Source organism: Drosophila bipectinata, chromosome 2R (assembly GCF_030179905.1).
Source record: "Drosophila bipectinata strain 14024-0381.07 chromosome 2R, DbipHiC1v2, whole genome shotgun sequence".
Lineage (NCBI taxonomy): Eukaryota > Metazoa > Arthropoda > Insecta > Diptera > Drosophilidae > Drosophila > Drosophila bipectinata.
This window is the reverse complement of record NC_091737.1, coordinates 14,897,567-14,913,326: the sequence shown is the minus strand read 5'-3', so window position 1 is coordinate 14,913,326 and position 15,760 is coordinate 14,897,567. Positions and strand designations below refer to the sequence as shown.

Here is a 15,760-nt window from a genome sequence, read left to right as displayed (position 1 = left end):
TACGTTGTTTACCACTGCCATCAGATGAGCTTCGTGAGCAGCCCCAAAAAAACGCGAAAAAGAGGTGGACACACTGCTCCGCCTATCCAAATCAAAACAATAAATAAATCCCTTCTAATGCTAAGTTTATCTAATGACCTAAAACCCTTTAACCCTCGGGTAAATCTGGAAGATTTTAAAGGAAAGCTAAATGTAAGCTTGAGGCTACTGAAAGAATATGAATGGCTATTGGATGCTTACGTCCTGGTAAGCCGGCAATACATCAAATACTTCACTTGTATCAACTAATGTGTTGCTCTGCAGGATTTCTTTCTGGACGACCATTGGAGCAAGCTTCCTGAAAACTGGCAACTGCACTTTGAAAACTTACCCCTGGAGCATCTCTGCGAATTACTGCAAAATGATCATCAAAACGAAAAGCTGACATGGCCGCAAGAATTAATCGCCTTGAAACGAAATATAAAAGAACTTTGCATCAGCCGAACGCCCAGAAATCCCACTGATGTTGGTAAAATCTATTAGTTTCAAATTCTTTATTTAGTTACCAACTAGTTGAGTTATTTCGCCGTAGAACTCCCTTCCCTGCCCATTGCTGGAGCACCAAAAACTTAAACACATGTTTACCAAGCGGGTGAAGCCAAAAAAGCAACATGAAATTCGCCGGATGTCCGAAATATGTGCTCTGAGCCACCACCAGACACCTGTTGATTTCATTGTGGATTTTGGCGCAGGCGTGGGCCACCTGGCGCGCGTTCTGGGCTACGGATTTGGGATTCAAGTGTGCTGCTTTGAGATGCAGGATGAGCTTAATCAGCAGGCAAGGGAAATCGATACGAAATTGGAGTCCATGGCGGTGAAGCATCTCAATGAAAGCGAGACAAATCACTTTAAGCGACCAGTGCACCTTACCCAGCGCTTGGAGAGCGACACCCAACCAGAACAGTTTCTATCCAGCATTCGCGATGCCCTACAATTGAAAAACAATGATTTTAGATTCGGCATTGTTGGGTTGCATCCCTGTGGCAATCTGGGGCCAACGCTGATGCGCATGTTTCTAGGCTGCCCTCTGGCCAAGTTCCTGAACTTTGTGGGCTGCTGCTATCAGAAAATGACCACCAAAATAACACATCCTCGAAACCAAGTGCATGGCTACCCGCTTAGCAGTTTCCTGAACGACAATCCAGAATCGCAGCTCAGCTATGAGGCCAGAGAAATCTCATGCCACGCCATGGAAGTCTATCACGATCGGCTTCAGGTTGGAGACTACGAACACCTGCGAATTCACTCACTCCGGGCAGCCGCCGAGCGTATCATTGTCAAGGAATTTCCCCACCTTCGGCACTGCGCGCTGCGAAATGTGAAGCACTCGCCGGGCATGGATTTTAATGAGTAAGATGGACTTGCAATTGTATAATAAATCACGGAAACCTCAACTGTTGGACAGATATTTTCAGAAAGCAGTACAGGGAACCCGTTTTGAAGCTTTGGACAGCAGGCTTCTGAGCAACCAGCAAACGGAGGAAGATCTTAAAAACTGGAAAAGAATCGTCGTCTTCTACACCTTGCGATTAATGCTAGCTCCACTTGTGGAAAGTATAATTCTCTATGATAGGTGCCTGTTTCTTATGGAAAATGGTAGTTATGCTTATTTTGATATGAAATCTAATGTAAAACCTAAATATCTTGTTATCTTTGCAGACTGCGATGTACGGATAGAGGCAATTTTCGATCCTCGTCTCTCACCACGAAACCACATCACCATGGCTGTGAAACCTCAATTATGATAATGCCAAGTTACCCTAATCTGACAATAAATCCCACAGAAACGACCCGTCGTCTGATTCTTATCGTTAGGTACTTAAGTGGCAGTGTTTAAAGTTGCTTTTATATTGTGTTTACTTTTATTAATGTAAAGATAATATCGAGATGATGATAAACTATGCACTTAAAGTTTGTCTAGATCGTTGAACGTAAAAATTCTGGAGTCCTTTAATGTTTACTTGTAGTAGCCCTTCTCGGCGGCCGCTTCCACAATTGTTCGAATGGCAGTGAAGGCTTCGCTGGCCGTTGGCTGGATTTCCACGGCTGGCAGGATGAAGAGATCCTGGCTGTCGGGCGGACCGCGCAACTCAAATGTGTAGGCAATTGGAATTCCTGCCTCGGCATGCGCCCAGTCCATGCTTCCACCGCTCGAGGGATAGATCGTCTCGTACAAATTTCCACTCACATAGTCACGTCCGCTCTCCGCCTTGATAGCAGCAGACGCCTTCTGGCCGAATTCCTGCAGATCCGCATAGTTGGATACATGTTCCTTGGTGTACCCATATGGGAACATGAGCATTTGAGAGTAAGAGTGCAGAGCAATGTACGTCTTGATCTGCTCCTTGCCCACATTTTCACGAATGAACTCAATGAGACGCTTGGTCTCCAGCTCGCTTCCCGCCGACGGCCCTGCATAGTCGTATCGTGTAGGATCGCTGCTCGAACCGGTAGAGTTCCAGTGGTCAGGATAGTTCCTGTTTAGATCTACGCCACGGCAGGTGCCAAACAACTGACGGTTCTTGCGCCACATGCGATCATGCTCGAACGTATACTTGTAGCCATCGGGGTTAACGCTGGGGAATATAATCCAGTTGTACTCCTTGGCTAGCTTTTGCACCTGGGGATCCTGCGAGGTGAGCAGCTCGTTAATAATGTACGTGGCGGTGGCCGGAGCAATCCACTCCCTGGCATGGATACCGCTTTCAATAAAGATGGCCTTGTTTTTGGGATTTCCGACCAGTTTGACTCCCTTGATTGGATTTCCTTGGGTGCTAGTGCCCATGTCCAGTACGGTTAGCTGGGAATACTTGGCTGCCATCTTGTCCAACCATGCATAGATTGTTTTCAGATGGAAAAAGTGCTGCCAGTCAAGCTTCGAGGCATCGATGTCCTGTGGCAGTACCTCTCCCATGTTGCGATCAATTTTCTCCTGGAAGTTATAGGTCTAAAAAACCCACATAAGTAAACTGTTATTATAATTGGGGATTTAAAAGATCCTTACCAGAACCCTATGCTTCAGCTTGTAGGTCTTCAGAAGATCGGCAAAATCTGCCACGCGGTGGGCCGCCACCAAAATAGACAGCTTCTGGCCAATCTCTCTGGCATGGCCAATAAAGGTGAGGCTGTCGCTCTGTTCCTCCAGCTTTTGGAACAGTTCAATCTGCTCCTCGTTGTCAAACTCAACGTTGTAAATGCGGTAGTTGTCGTAGCGAGCCTGGTCAGGAGAAGCAGCCCCGCCTAGACAGGAGGAACCTGCGGGCTTAGCCACGGAGCAACTTCCACTCTCCAGATTAGTACCGCTCGATGCCATTGCTAAAATCGGAATGACTAGCCATTGCGCTCGGATCAGCCAAGTTAGCATATTTATAATTTATTTTCGCAGCAAATGCTGGCCGGTTCTCGTCTTTGTTTGTGTTTATTATGCCTGCCGGAGAGCGAGTGAGAGGCAGCGAGAGCGGGAGAGGTGTCGTTATCAGCAGGCGGCGTATGCAGGGGGAGGGCCTGAGGCAAGGCAGGCGGGCGGTTTACAGCTGTGCGGTATAATCCAGGGATAGTTTCCAGTGGCCGGCGATAGTTTTCCGCGATGGCATATGTTTTACTGCTTAAGTATTCCACGAAAAGTATCTTGTTCCATTAAAATTTTTCTAGCTGTTTCTACAATAGTTCCCAGAAGTTCCCAGAACTTTAGATTTCGTATCTTAAAAATCGTATAACAATCTACTTAAAGTTGAACCGTTAAAATCAAATATTAAAAAAAATACAGATCAAATATTAAAGATTTTTATATTTATAAAAATAGTGTGGTTTTTAAGCTCTTTTAAATGAAATGGAATTAGATTTAAAAATTTAGAAATGATAAAGCGAATTTATTTCTTCTTGCCCCTACTTAATGTCTGGTTTCCATTAGCCATTTGAAGCCGTCGTCGCTGCAGTTCTTGGCATTCCTCCTCTAACAGTCGACGAGACTCGTCCAGCTTGGCCTTCTCTTCCAGGTGCTCCCGCTTCAGGCGCTCAAACTTCAAGTGCAGCTCCTTCTCGCTGTCCTTGAGCTCGTTCTCCTTCTGCTTCACTCGCTGCACAAACATCTGGCGCACCTCCTCCTCCTTGGCCTGTAGACTGGCTAAGTGATCGCTTCGCTTAGACTCAAAGGTCTTCTGGAAGGAAACAGGCTGATTGTTGCTATCCACGTCTACGAAACCCATCTCTTGCAGGCGTCGTTGGCGGAAGAGCTCATAGTGACGCTGATGGGTGACCTCCCGCAGATCCTCCATATTCGTGCGGATGAGCATCTCCCGAAGTTTCACGAAATCGCAGTGCGTTTCGTTCTCGATGTGGACGGCACCCCAAGGGTACTGGCGGGCGCGGACCAGCTTTCCAGCCACTTTCACAAAATCTGTACTGCCGACCACAGCGAAAGGCAACTGTTCGTTCATTGATTCGTTTGTTTCGGATACAGTTTCATCATCGGTGGGAAACTGATATATGTTGACTTTGTTACGCTGCAACTCGTCCATTATTCGTTTTTTGAACCCAGCAAGCTCTGCCTTGGAAATCGTATCCGCCTTTGCGATCACGGGAATTATGTTTACCCGTGATTCTAACTGCTTCATGCACACCAGGTCCACGGCTTTTAGGCCATGACCAGTGGGGCAGATGAAGTAGAGGCAAGCGTGGACCCGTCCGTCGTGAGCAGTGCCCATTGAACGCTGGATTTTGAGCTCCTCCTGCAAGTACGCCTCGAACTTACTATCCACGTACTCCACGAGAGCCTTATAGCTGTCGGCTTTGTTTACTTGGTCGCCGTATCCGATGGTGTCGCAAATGGTTAGTTTGAGGTGCACGTTGCTCTCTTGCAGCTCGTATGTGTGAGCCATGAGCTTCACACTGGGCAGGTTGTGGGGACTGGGAGTCGAACCAAAATTTGTGTTGAAGAGCGTGTCCATGAGAGTCGACTTCCCGATGGCCGTCTCCCCAATGCACAGGATGTTAAATGCAAAGCCATTTTGGACGCTCTTGTTGACCAACTGATCCGGTAGGGTGTCGAATCCTACGTGACCACCCAGCTGGAGCTGCCTTATTTTAGAGGACGCCACCACAGGGTTCTGTTTTTCGCTAGCAATTTGCACCATTTCAGTTTCGAAACTATTCCTTCAGCAGCAATGGCGCCGGCCTTTATACGGTGCTGGCAGGTAGGAGACGCGAATAATCACCTATTTGGATTTTCCGCCATCTGTGAGATAATGGGAATTTAATTTTCGCTTGCTACTTTCTACCTGTATACCTTTTTACCTGCTCTATGCCCTACTTCACATTTGAATTGTGCACGGTTAAAATAAAATCGGATACAAATAAAATCGATAACTCAATCGAATATTTTATCAATAGTCCGGCAACATCGTCTAGCTTCATACTTTGAAGAACATTTTTAATGACATTTCTTACATTATTTTTTATTAGCGCTAACTTATCCAATTTTAGGAAAATGTTTCTCAGATTTAGGTCTATGGATATAATTTGTTTACAAATATAGAATTAATGTGATGTACATAGGCCGTGAGTTTCGGAGCCCTGATTGCATATTTATGATGTTAAGTAAAGCTGGATTGTCTTATATCCTAAAAACCAAATGAAAAATTTGCACGAAATGGCTTTATTTTATATTATCTTAAAACTTTTGAATTCAGGGGGAAACCGGGATTTTTTAGTGGGTTTTCAGAACCAGCGATAGAATCTGAGCAAAATGCATATCTGCATCTGGCAACACTACAACAACCCTATACAGAATTTGCACCGCAGAAAACCGTGGCTTTTTTTCTCCGACCGCTCAGAAAACGCATTATAATTGTTATAAAACCACTATAATAGTTGCAAAAGTGGTAAGCATACCACATTTACCAAATATAATTGTGGTGGAAGCCTCTTTGTAGAATATTTGCATTTCTCTTTGTCTGCGGCGTCCGCCATTTTCTTTTCACAATTTTTTCGCCGCTTGGCTGAGACTTTTTGCTTGACTTGGCACTTTCACAAATTAATTATTGATTTAATTATAGAAGACCCAGATATTTTAAAAACAGCAGCACCACCCTTGAACGGAGCACCGGAAGAGAGCCCATGAGTATTCATCGAGACGGAGCCGGAGCCGAACTCGATCGCATCACAGTCAAAATCCACAACATGAAGCGTAGCGCATCGCGCTCTCCTCCGCCGGGCAGAAGCAGCTTATCCCGCACTTCGCGAAGCATGGGCCGAGGCTACGACAACGGCAGCGGTGTTCCTGGGGACTCCCCTGAACGCCTCTCGCCGGAGCGCATGCGGCGTCGCCTGGACCGCTCTCCGAGTCCACGTGGAAGGTATGGATCCCCGCATCGTGAGCCCTACATGCGAGGTCCTCCGGCTGAGCGTCCCGCCGCCTACAAGGTACTGTGTGTCAGTGCCCTGCCACCGAAGGCTCCAGACGAGTTTATTGAAGAGACACTGTACCGTGAGTACAAGAAGTTCGGCGACTTTAGCGTGCGCTTGTCCCATGATCTGGAGGAGAGGGTAGCATACGTATGTTTCCGGACCCCAGAAGATGCACGGGAGGCCAAGCATCATAAGCCGCGTCTGATCATCTACGACAAGATGGCTATTGTGGAGCCGGTATATAAGTCTTCAACTCGGGCGGAGTACAGGTGAGTTTTCTATTCTTTGCTCTACTTACTCAGCTCTACAAATAGTTCAAAATCAGTATATGTGTATCAGTTTATTTAAATTGCTAGTTAATTTTTTAAATCGAGGGATATTTAAGGGAAAAATCAATAATAATGTGTGTAATACCATCTATTTTTTTTTTTTACTTTAGGCCTCGGCATTCGATGTCCCCACCGGACTACGAACGCTACCACTACTCTCGTTCACCTATGGGACCAGGGGTTCCAATCGACCATCGTCGCCCCATCGATCCCTATGACCGCTATGGTCCGCCACATATGCATCCACACGCTGTGCATCCGCGCGACTACCGACCACTGCACCACGAATATCCCCATCCACCTCGCGGTCCTCCATTGCACCGTGGACATCCTCACCATATGCATGGACATCCGCCGCCTCACGCCCAGTACGCTCCAATGAGGCCGTTGGCTCCGAGGCCACATGCTCCCTATGAGAAGCCAGAGAGTAAGAAGGACAAGTTCCCCAACTACTTGCACCATGTCCAGCCCGAGGACGATCCTCTGTCCACGCGCACTCTGTTCGCAGGCAATCTCGAGGTAACCATCGCCGACGACGAGTTGCGGCGCATATTTGGAAAGTACGGCGTGGTGGACGACATTGATATCAAGAGACCGCCTCCTGGCACTGGCAATGCCTTCGCTTTTGTGCGTTATCAGAACCTGGACATGGCCCATCGCGCCAAAATCGAGCTCTCTGGCCAGTACATTGGCAAATTTCAGTGCAAGATCGGCTACGGCAAGGTGACGCCCGCCACCCGCATTTGGGTTGGCGGTTTGGGAGCTTGGACATCCGTCACCCAACTGGAGAGAGAATTCGACCGCTTTGGAGTCATCAAGAAGATCGAATACCAAAAGGGAGAACCGTACGCATACATTCAGTACGAGACTGTGGAGGCGGCCACAGCAGCTGTAAAAGAAATGCGTGGCTTTCCCCTCGGCGGTCCGGAGCGTCGATTGCGAACCGACTTCGCTGAGCTGCCCGGAGCCACTCCAGCGGCTCCTTTCAAGAGCTCCAAGCCACCATATGACGAGAGCGCATTGGAGTACAGACGTCCAGAATACGATCCCTACTACGAAGAAGCTGCTGTTTATGCTCCCCGTGGGGGATACTCGCCATATCCTCCGCGCGGTGGTTACCGAGGACGTGGCGGATATCGCGGTAGGGGACGCGGAATGTACCATTACCACAACGACGTTCACAGACCGCCACACCCAAGCTCTTTGGGCGGTTCGTCGTCTTCGGTACCGCCACCAGGAGGAGTTGAAGACGAGTGGCGGCGTCCACCAGGAGAATCCTACGAAAGGGGAGCTCGTTCAAGCTCGCGGGAGCCGGGAGTGGAACGCTCCCGCTCGCGATCACCTCTGAAGAGGGCCCGTTCTCCTGGCTCCGACTCGGACACATCGACACGTCGCAACGATGCCCTTGGCACCGCCAGTACAGTGCCAGAAGTGGCACGCAAATGCAGCACTATTTGGACCGGTGCCCTAATCCTCAAGAGCTCCCTGTTCCCAGCCAAGTTCCACCTGACGGACGGCGATACAGACATTGTAGAGTCCCTGATGCGAGACGAGGAGGGTAAGCATAACCTTCGCATAACGCAGCGCCTCCGGCTGGATCCACCTAAGCTGGACGACGTGCAGAAGCGGATCGCGTCCTCCTCGTCGCACGCCATTTTCATGGGCCTGGCCGGGTCGACGGTCGAAACCAACTGCGACGACGCCAGTGTGCAGACGCGTCCTCTGAGAAACCTGGTCTCGTATCTGAAGCAAAAGGAGGCGGCTGGTGTAATCTCGCTGCTGAACAAGGAAACGGAAGCCACCGGCGTGCTGTACGCTTTCCCGCCCTGTGACTTCTCCACAGAACTGCTGAAGCGCACTTGCCACAGCCTGACGGAGGAAGGGCTGAAGGAGGACCACTTGGTCATTGTGGTGGTGCGAGGCGGCACGGCCTAAGAAGCGAATGAAATTGGTGAGGCGTTGCTGGACAAACTGGAGGTAACGATTGGCCACAGTGCTCACGGAAAGAATCCGCCACAACTAACTATTAACGAGTAGTATCTAGATGAGCCTCCTGAAGGGCGGGGGGGCTGTTGGAGGAGAGGTGTTGGGTTTGAGGAGACGTATGTACATGCAAGGGTCGTGTACATGGATCCCTTGAACAGGCACTCGCACATTACACGCAATACGCAATACCATTCACGCACACAGAGTCACGATAAGAACATCACCGAGAGGAGACATCACCCATGACCATGCCCATGCCCACTGACCAATACCGAACGATTCCTGACCCGTATTAACCATAACCATTGTTCTTTTACAGACAGGATCTCTTCTGTATGGTTTGCTTTCAAGTTCTCGATGTGTGTTAGTGACAGTGAAGTTTATAACTATATACCTACAATATTATACATATATATATATATATATATTTAAATATTTCCTACATTTGTGCAAAAAGTTTTCAAAATCAAGTAACAAGTTTTCAAGAAGTTTTGTACCCAAAGCTCTTACGCATGATCTTCTATTTTTTATTATGTTTAAAGTGTAAAATTGTAAAAAAAAAAAAACAAAAAACAAAACAAAAACGATGAAAGAAATTACTTATCCAATTATGATGAAAATAGTGCGATGTAATTCCCATCAAAGAGTTTGTGTTGGTTTTAATTTTTGATTTTGATTTGTGTTGTTATACCAATGTCATTTGGCCAGGTCAGGTCAGGTCCTTGGTTTGTGAAAGATGAATATGCAGTGCTACAAAAAGTGCACCCAGTAGTGGTCTGATTGTCCCCAATCCGGATCTGAATCTTAATCTGAATCTGAATCAGAAGTGTTTCCACAGTTTTTCTCAGTGCAGTTCTCCCGTCAAACAAAAAAAGTGTTGTGGCTTCTATACAATACAGTTCTTCTTCAATACAGTTGCAACTGGTCCGCAAGGTCTTTGGTGTTCATTTGGCATGTGGGTGCGCGAAAGTGGCTACCAATTCCAATCCAATCCATCTATCTATCTATGTATCTGGTCTATCTTCCATCCGAAGAGAGAACGTCGTGTAGCATTTGCTCCAAAATGTCTCCGCTGTTTGATTGGGTTTGGCAATTGTTACATTGGTTTTCTTGTGGCTATTATCAACAGAGAGTGCTGTTTATTATCGATATAAACACTATTATCCGAGATCTATACTTTTGTGAGTTCAAGTGTCATTCCACGAACCGAAATCCAATACCTTTTTCAAGTTCAAATCCAAGTACCCCAAGCTGCAAGTGCATGTGTTGTGTATGGCGTGTGTTTTCAACAAAACTAAATACTTATATTTATATACGAATCGTACATATGTACACTCAGAGATAGTTATAACGATCAAACGCTCCTGAAGCGAGTTTAATTTAAAAGTTTAGACACGACAGGTCCACTGTCCGAGTATTCTATTCTACAGCAACTATTATACACAATCTATTATACTGCTAATTGAATAAACGTAATAAAAGTAACCATCAATGTGTTCGAATCTGGTGACCAAAAGTGTGTTCTAGTGCTACCCAGTGACAAGTCCGAGCCATCCCCACTCCACCCCAGGATCAAGGTAACAACAAAAAAGCATCACGGCAATTCATCATCCATGTGCACTAATGCTAACATTAATCAAAATTTTAATAACTCCAATAGGCATCGAGTTCAATCGTAGTACAGGTAAAAGGTGGTGCACACTGCAAAGTAGGACGGTCTCTCCACACTATAGGTCACGAATCCGTCCTTCTCGGCGTCCCACAGGAAGTTAACCATGGAGTACAGTCCCTGCATGAGAAACTCACCCACGGTCACGAGGACTATATATCGATATCTAGGAAGATTTGGATTTGTTAGTTTTTTTTAGATAAGAGGAGGGTGTTATGGACTCACCTATCGTAATTGTTCAACTTGATCCGGTTTTTTATCTCCTCGCTAACTTGGGCCGCCATGTGCAGTGAGTGCTTGGGGTGGAACATGTACTCATCGTTGTAGTGGCGATTCATCACAGCCTTTATAATGTTTTCCACGCGCTCCTTGTTAAGGGGATTCTTCGACTCCAAGCGGTAGGTGGGCATGTACCGCATAGTGGGCTTTACATCAGAGAAGGCTCATGGAGCTTGAAAGATTAAGGAAGAATCTGGATACTTACCTTGGCAGGACCACCCACTCCGGCCCCTGCCATGCCCATGTGCGACTTGGTCAATGATCCACGCTGGCTGCCTGACTGCTTCTGCATAGTGGCGAAACGTGAAACGAAATAGACATGTTAGTAATGGCTCAGACAAGGATACCATCCCAACATTAGGAGTCGCGTGACTTGGCTAAATTTCCCGACAGGACACATATTCGCTTGTTCACATTCCGTTACAAGCATCAATTCATTAAAAAGACATCAAATACCCGGGGGGTGGAGCCGTAATGGCAAAATCAATCGGCTACCTTCTCACGCTCCTGACCCAAACAGAGAGTCACCAGACCCGACCAGTCCTTAGCTGCAGTATCGGCCATTCCGGGGCAATGAAAGACGAGCTGGGTCGAGTGCGTCGCGGTTAGCCATAAAACCACAAATGATTATGCCATTATGTGCCATTTTCAGCCCGATTGCCTGACGGCCGTGTCGCCGTGGCAATCCGTGGCGATTGTTGAATCAATATCGGTGGGACTAGGCCAATTATGCGCCACTTGTCAGAGCAGTCGCTCGGCGAATCTTACCTCCGGCTTCTTATCCTTGCCGTCGCCCACCTTCTCCTTCTTCCCGGCCTTCCCCTTGGCCGGGTCTGCCTCCTTTGCCGCGGCGGCCACGGGCACATTCTCCTTGCTCCTCCGATCTGCTCCGTCCGGCGAGTCGGCCATGTTTCGTGTATAGCACTTTTGTATTTCCTTCGAAGTCGCCTCAAACGGGAATAGAATCTAAACTAAAAATACGAATCGCCTTTGGATGTTTTCAAGGCAATTGAAATAAAGGGTACTACGTTGGATTTAAGTTTCAAAAAAGGGATGATAGTTCCAAGTTGATTAAAAGTCGAGTTCGTACAACGGCAATTAGTATACACTTTATTTGGTTTGCAATATGTGTGTAGGGGGGGGAGTATGTTTCACATTTTGTTGTTAGCATTGTGGGCTCGGTTGAAACTTTAAAGTATATCAAACATATACACAGTCGTAGACGATAATACACATACCAAGTACAAGGATATTTACGTTATTTCTGGTGCTCATTGTGACCACAAAACATCAATTACATATATATACACATATTCAAATATAATATATACCCAATACATAATTCGGACACACGAATAAATACACACCTAATAAATTGTTTATAAAAGGGAAAACAACAGTAACAGTGCGTATTCTTGGCCAACATTTTGGTGAAACTAATATCCGTCCATTATTCTTTCTTTAGTGAGTCCAGGACTCGAGAGTTCTTTTCGCGATTAAACATACAGTAGTAGAGTGTTTTTTAAAAACATTCGTGGCTCGTCGAAATATGTATAAAAAAAAGAAACTCAAATTCAGTTACAAAACCTGCAGTAAAGCTACTAAAAATTGGCGATATAGACGCACTGGTGGAGATAGCACAACACCGAGGAACAAGTTCTTAGACATCTAACACTCATGTACGATATAATATAAAAGAATAGCGTCTCTTCGTCTCGTGCAATTTTGGTGCAGACTTATCTAAATATTGGAAAGTACTAAGTTCTCTATTTGTCGTTTCCTTCATGTTACGTTTATAGTTTTTGTATTTTTTAATTTTGTTTCCATTTTAGATATTCGTACCAAAGTTTCAGTCGTAGTGGACACATATGTAAAGCTTTAGTTGCGATCCGGAAACCCGCTCGCAATGTCTGACTTCTAACTTGTATACATAAATAGACACATTCCTTTTTAGCCGATAAATCGTATGTAGTGTAAAGTGGACACGTAGTATATGATGTAATAATATTAATCAGTGGGTTTCGTTAGTACATATAGTAATTGCTGGATTGTTTTTTCGGATATATGCTATGCTCGGCGATGCTTTTAAATACGCTCTCTTTTTTTTTTTTCTAAGTAGTTTGTTCGTGTCAATATGCCTCTAAAAATTTAGCTTTTTTGCAATTCGGATTCGATTAGCTTTGAGTCATTTTCTGATTCTAATGGCACAGTTATTTCATAACGCCACATTTGGTCCAAAATTTTAACGTTTATAAATTTCTCTAGTCGTTGGAGCGCACCTTGCGCAGCGAACCCCGATTGAACTTGCAGATGGACTCTAGCAAGGCGGAGCGGGTTGTTTCGTCGCCCTCCGGGTCTTCGGCCAGCATATTGGGCGTGGAGGACTGCCTCTCCACCGCCGGCGGATCCTGTTGGTAAATGCTCTCCAAGTGCGGAGCCGGAGTAAGTGGTGGCGCTAAAAAAGAGGAACCGTAAGTTAAGCCGTTTGGAAATCAGAGCCAAGCTAGAAAACTATAAATTCAAAGTTGCGATAACTACATTTGAGGCCGGCCAGTGTGGGCTCCTCGGGTGTGCTGTCGGAGCGGTTGAAGGAGTCGGCCGCACTCAACCCGCCCACCATCGCGGTGCTGGAGGAAGCTGCAGCTGCCGATGCAGTGGCAGTCGCAGCCACAAGCGACAAGCGTCCATTATTCGTTTGGAGTGAACCTTGCTGCTTTAGCTTCGACTGTTTGTGCTCTAATTTCTAATAAACAACAAATGAAAAAAGAAACCAAAAGGTGTTTGTTAAATTGCTGTGTGGGTTTCGGCTACGTGTGTTTGGTTTCAGGTTGACAACTAACTGCTTTTTGCTTGGACTTGCGTTTCTCCTCCTCGGAGCTCATCAACTCCTGGACGCGCACGATGCGCTTTTGGTTTTTCACCGACTTCTGCTCATCCCGCAGGCGGTTTTCGCTCTTTGTGGCTGCCAGCCTCAGCAGCTCTTTAGCCTGAAGCGAGATCTTGAAGTAGGGCTTCTCTGCATTGGCAGCGCAAGAGGCTTCGGGAGATGCATATTGTTCGAAGAACCTGTGGCCAATCAGCTGCTCCAACGTCGGTAACCCAGCTTTGCAGGCCTCCTTCGAGAGGATGCTTTCCAATAAACATTCTTCAAAGGAAAAAAGCTTGAAATGAAGTACAAGCAGGTCATCAATAAACTTACTCAGCGCCTCAGGGCATTCGGTTATCTGCCTGACCACGGATTCCTGCAGTGGGTATCCCATTGCCATTTCGAACAGTACATGTCCGAAGCAGTAGACATCGATGGTTTCAATGGCATGGATCTTGCTGTGCTGGACAAAGAACGGGCGATAGAAGGCCGGCACACCCAGGAGATGGTTCTCAATGTCTAGCAGCTTGACGCAATCGTCTACTATAACAATGTTCCCGGAATGTAAATGTCCTAAAATCAAACCCAAAGTAAGTATTGGGAAAATGGAAGCACAAACACTTGAAATTACCATAAGCATAGCCCTTGGAATGCAAAAATATAAGAGCCTCTAAGATCTGTTTGCCGTAAGTGGCCACCTGTTTCATGGAGAGGGCAGTGCGCCCCTTTGGATTGCCGTATTTGCTGAGAAACGGGTTCTTGGGCGTGGCCATGCAAAGCGTGTCCTTCAGAGTGCCATTTTTATGGAATCTGTGAGATAATAGGGAGTGGTGTGTCAGTAAAGAATTCCGGATGAATCATAACTCATATCTCTATAAAAAATACAAAGAAAAGCAAAGAAGATACTGACTTTCTTATGACGAGGCAGCCACTTTCGGTGTGGCAGGCCAAAATCACAGGCTCGATGTGCGGATGCTGCAGTCCCATGAGACTCTTGAGGATCCCTCCGATTTCCTTTTCTTCCACGTACTTGTCCGGTCCATATTCCAGCCATTCGGCCACCACTTCGGCACCGGGCTCCAAGGTTCCTGCGTCGATTGAATGGCCACTGCCGTTGCTGCTACCAGACGCAAAGTGTTTGCTCTGGTGCGTCTGGGATCCGCTCTTGACCAACAGCTTGTTGCTGCTCTTCTCCGGTGGCTTGGGTGTAACCTTAAAGTAATGCTTCCGTAGACGCCAACCTATGGCACCCATGGAGGTGCCGAGGGCCCACACTGTGTCTGTTCGCAAACAGAGCGTGGCATTCTGAAGAGCATGGTCTGTTTGGAAAAGCAATCAGTGATATCCAAGGGTTGTTTCTAAAGAAGTACCTACCGTGAAACGACTGCGAGTAACTCTCGGGATCAACGAAGCGCTTGGCTGGCAGCGACGAGGCCAGTATGGGATTCATGAGTACGGCGTTTATGTACACTTGCAGGGCTTGCTTCCGTTCAGCTACGAACTCCGGGCGCATATTACCAAAGATGCGCTTGCGAGGCAGCGGCAAGTCAATGCCGGAGATGCGTAGACACTTGTCCAGCCGGTCAAAGTCATTGTAGCGGCGCAGAACGTTCCAAGAGTTCTCCTCACAATGTCCCCGCTGCACGCGCAGCAGGTATTCCTGCATCAGACGATTGCATGAAATCATCACATCAACAATTATTGATTTTTCTCTGGGGTCAGCAGGTGGGGGGTGAAAAGAAGCCCCTCCCCCGCTTAGAAAGTTTCACCTACCGTATGTCCGTCGACCTCCTTGACTGCAATAATCTCGCAGCTCAGCTCATGGGTGTCATCAATCAATTTCCGTTCATATCTGCTCGCAAATATGGCCATTGGTTTCCTCTGAATACATTTTCCACCTTCACTATGCAGGCTGCCCCTCTGGGATATTTTAGTGTGTATGTGTAGGTGTTTTTGTACCACCCTTGGCTCGCCAACAGCAGCAGGTGCAATTTACTGATTATTTGCAATCTCTTTTCGCTATTCTGAGAATTAAGCACGCGGAGATAGTCTTGCCCGATGGCCAATTGGATTTTTTCAAATCCAGTTGGACCCGCACAAAGTATATTTTTTCACTGTTTACATATAATCGTTACACCAGTGTTGGTAAGGGTAAGTAATTTCCCAACACTAATCTGGTGCTGTCCA

General features: G+C 46.7%; 6 protein-coding genes across 8 annotated transcripts; 2 read left to right on the top strand and 4 right to left on the bottom strand.

Annotated features, from left to right (window-relative positions):
• The first annotated feature begins 38 nt into the window (after nucleotides 1-38).
• LOC108125734 (methyltransferase-like protein 25B) lies at nucleotides 39-2,884 on the top strand. 2 transcript variants are annotated; one of them, XM_017242044.3, is made up of 5 exons: nucleotides 39-246; nucleotides 304-504; nucleotides 572-1,389; nucleotides 1,445-1,635; nucleotides 1,699-2,884. In XM_017242044.3, exons 1-5 carry the CDS (start codon nucleotides 118-120, stop codon nucleotides 1,782-1,784), a joined length of 1,425 nt encoding a protein of 474 aa, XP_017097533.2. In that variant the 5' UTR covers nucleotides 39-117; the 3' UTR covers nucleotides 1,785-2,884. The 2 variants fall into 2 exon arrangements, with proteins under 2 accessions (XP_017097533.2, XP_070134937.1); XM_070278836.1 differs by lacking the exon at nucleotides 39-246 and having other exon boundaries at nucleotides 368-508.
• LOC108125735 (zinc carboxypeptidase) lies at nucleotides 1,879-3,484 on the bottom strand. Its single transcript, XM_017242046.3, has 2 exons — nucleotides 3,044-3,484; nucleotides 1,879-2,986 (listed from the first exon to the last, which is right to left on the bottom strand). Exons 1-2 carry the CDS (start codon nucleotides 3,401-3,403, stop codon nucleotides 1,997-1,999), a joined length of 1,350 nt encoding a protein of 449 aa, XP_017097535.2. The 5' UTR covers nucleotides 3,404-3,484; the 3' UTR covers nucleotides 1,879-1,996.
• Nucleotides 3,485-3,800: 316 nt separating this feature from the next.
• On the bottom strand, nucleotides 3,801-5,445 carry Septin5 (Septin 5). The gene is made up of 2 exons (XM_017242047.3): nucleotides 5,332-5,445; nucleotides 3,801-5,272 (listed from the first exon to the last, which is right to left on the bottom strand). Exon 2 carries the CDS (start codon nucleotides 5,169-5,171, stop codon nucleotides 3,909-3,911), a length of 1,263 nt encoding a protein of 420 aa, XP_017097536.2. The 5' UTR covers nucleotides 5,172-5,272; nucleotides 5,332-5,445; the 3' UTR covers nucleotides 3,801-3,908.
• Nucleotides 5,446-5,768: 323 nt separating this feature from the next.
• Nucleotides 5,769-10,193, top strand: nito (RNA-binding protein spenito). 2 transcript variants are annotated; one of them, XM_017241924.3, is made up of 3 exons: nucleotides 5,769-5,918; nucleotides 6,093-6,713; nucleotides 6,884-10,193. In XM_017241924.3, exons 2-3 carry the CDS (start codon nucleotides 6,154-6,156, stop codon nucleotides 8,706-8,708), a joined length of 2,385 nt encoding a protein of 794 aa, XP_017097413.2. In that variant the 5' UTR covers nucleotides 5,769-5,918; nucleotides 6,093-6,153; the 3' UTR covers nucleotides 8,709-10,193. The 2 variants fall into 2 exon arrangements, with proteins under 2 accessions (XP_017097413.2, XP_017097414.2); XM_017241925.3 differs by having other exon boundaries at nucleotides 5,788-5,918; nucleotides 6,096-6,713.
• A 169-nt stretch (nucleotides 10,194-10,362) lies between these two features.
• LOC108125657 (dynein light chain Tctex-type protein 2B) lies at nucleotides 10,363-11,746 on the bottom strand. Its single transcript, XM_017241927.3, has 4 exons — nucleotides 11,476-11,746; nucleotides 10,913-10,993; nucleotides 10,654-10,853; nucleotides 10,363-10,594 (listed from the first exon to the last, which is right to left on the bottom strand). Exons 1-4 carry the CDS (start codon nucleotides 11,614-11,616, stop codon nucleotides 10,429-10,431), a joined length of 588 nt encoding a protein of 195 aa, XP_017097416.1. The 5' UTR covers nucleotides 11,617-11,746; the 3' UTR covers nucleotides 10,363-10,428.
• A 381-nt stretch (nucleotides 11,747-12,127) lies between these two features.
• LOC108125656 (PX domain-containing protein kinase-like protein) lies at nucleotides 12,128-15,723 on the bottom strand. Its single transcript, XM_017241926.3, has 8 exons — nucleotides 15,347-15,723; nucleotides 14,948-15,233; nucleotides 14,484-14,892; nucleotides 14,205-14,383; nucleotides 13,907-14,146; nucleotides 13,548-13,852; nucleotides 13,246-13,450; nucleotides 12,128-13,162 (listed from the first exon to the last, which is right to left on the bottom strand). The coding sequence occupies exons 1-8, from the start codon at nucleotides 15,443-15,445 to the stop codon at nucleotides 12,969-12,971; spliced, it is 1,917 nt and encodes a 638-aa protein (XP_017097415.2). The 5' UTR covers nucleotides 15,446-15,723; the 3' UTR covers nucleotides 12,128-12,968.
• Between the last annotated feature and the right edge of the window lie 37 nt (nucleotides 15,724-15,760).

Coding starts and splice junctions, on each gene's coding strand:
- LOC108125734 (XM_017242044.3), top strand. CDS start 118: ATGCTAAGTTTATCTAATGACCTAAAACCCTTTAACCCTCGGGTAAAT. Junction 247..303: donor TATTGGATGCTTACGTCCTG/GTAAGCCGGCAA, acceptor GTTGCTCTGCAG/GATTTCTTTCTGGACGACCA. Junction 505..571: donor CGCCCAGAAATCCCACTGAT/GTTGGTAAAATC, acceptor ATTTCGCCGTAG/AACTCCCTTCCCTGCCCATT.
- LOC108125735 (XM_017242046.3), bottom strand. CDS start 3,403: ATGCTAACTTGGCTGATCCGAGCGCAATGGCTAGTCATTCCGATTTTA. Junction 2,987..3,043: donor AGCTGAAGCATAGGGTTCTG/GTAAGGATCTTT, acceptor TGGGTTTTTTAG/ACCTATAACTTCCAGGAGAA.
- Septin5 (XM_017242047.3), bottom strand. CDS start 5,171: ATGGTGCAAATTGCTAGCGAAAAACAGAACCCTGTGGTGGCGTCCTCT.
- nito (XM_017241924.3), top strand. CDS start 6,154: ATGAGTATTCATCGAGACGGAGCCGGAGCCGAACTCGATCGCATCACA. Junction 6,714..6,883: donor TCAACTCGGGCGGAGTACAG/GTGAGTTTTCTA, acceptor TTTTTACTTTAG/GCCTCGGCATTCGATGTCCC.
- LOC108125657 (XM_017241927.3), bottom strand. CDS start 11,616: ATGGCCGACTCGCCGGACGGAGCAGATCGGAGGAGCAAGGAGAATGTG. Junction 10,854..10,912: donor GAGTGGGTGGTCCTGCCAAG/GTAAGTATCCAG, acceptor TCTGATGTAAAG/CCCACTATGCGGTACATGCC. Junction 10,595..10,653: donor AAGTTGAACAATTACGATAG/GTGAGTCCATAA, acceptor AAATCTTCCTAG/ATATCGATATATAGTCCTCG.
- LOC108125656 (XM_017241926.3), bottom strand. CDS start 15,445: ATGGCCATATTTGCGAGCAGATATGAACGGAAATTGATTGATGACACC. Junction 14,893..14,947: donor TTACTCGCAGTCGTTTCACG/GTAGGTACTTCT, acceptor TTTTCCAAACAG/ACCATGCTCTTCAGAATGCC. Junction 14,147..14,204: donor TTCCAAGGGCTATGCTTATG/GTAATTTCAAGT, acceptor GTTTGATTTTAG/GACATTTACATTCCGGGAAC.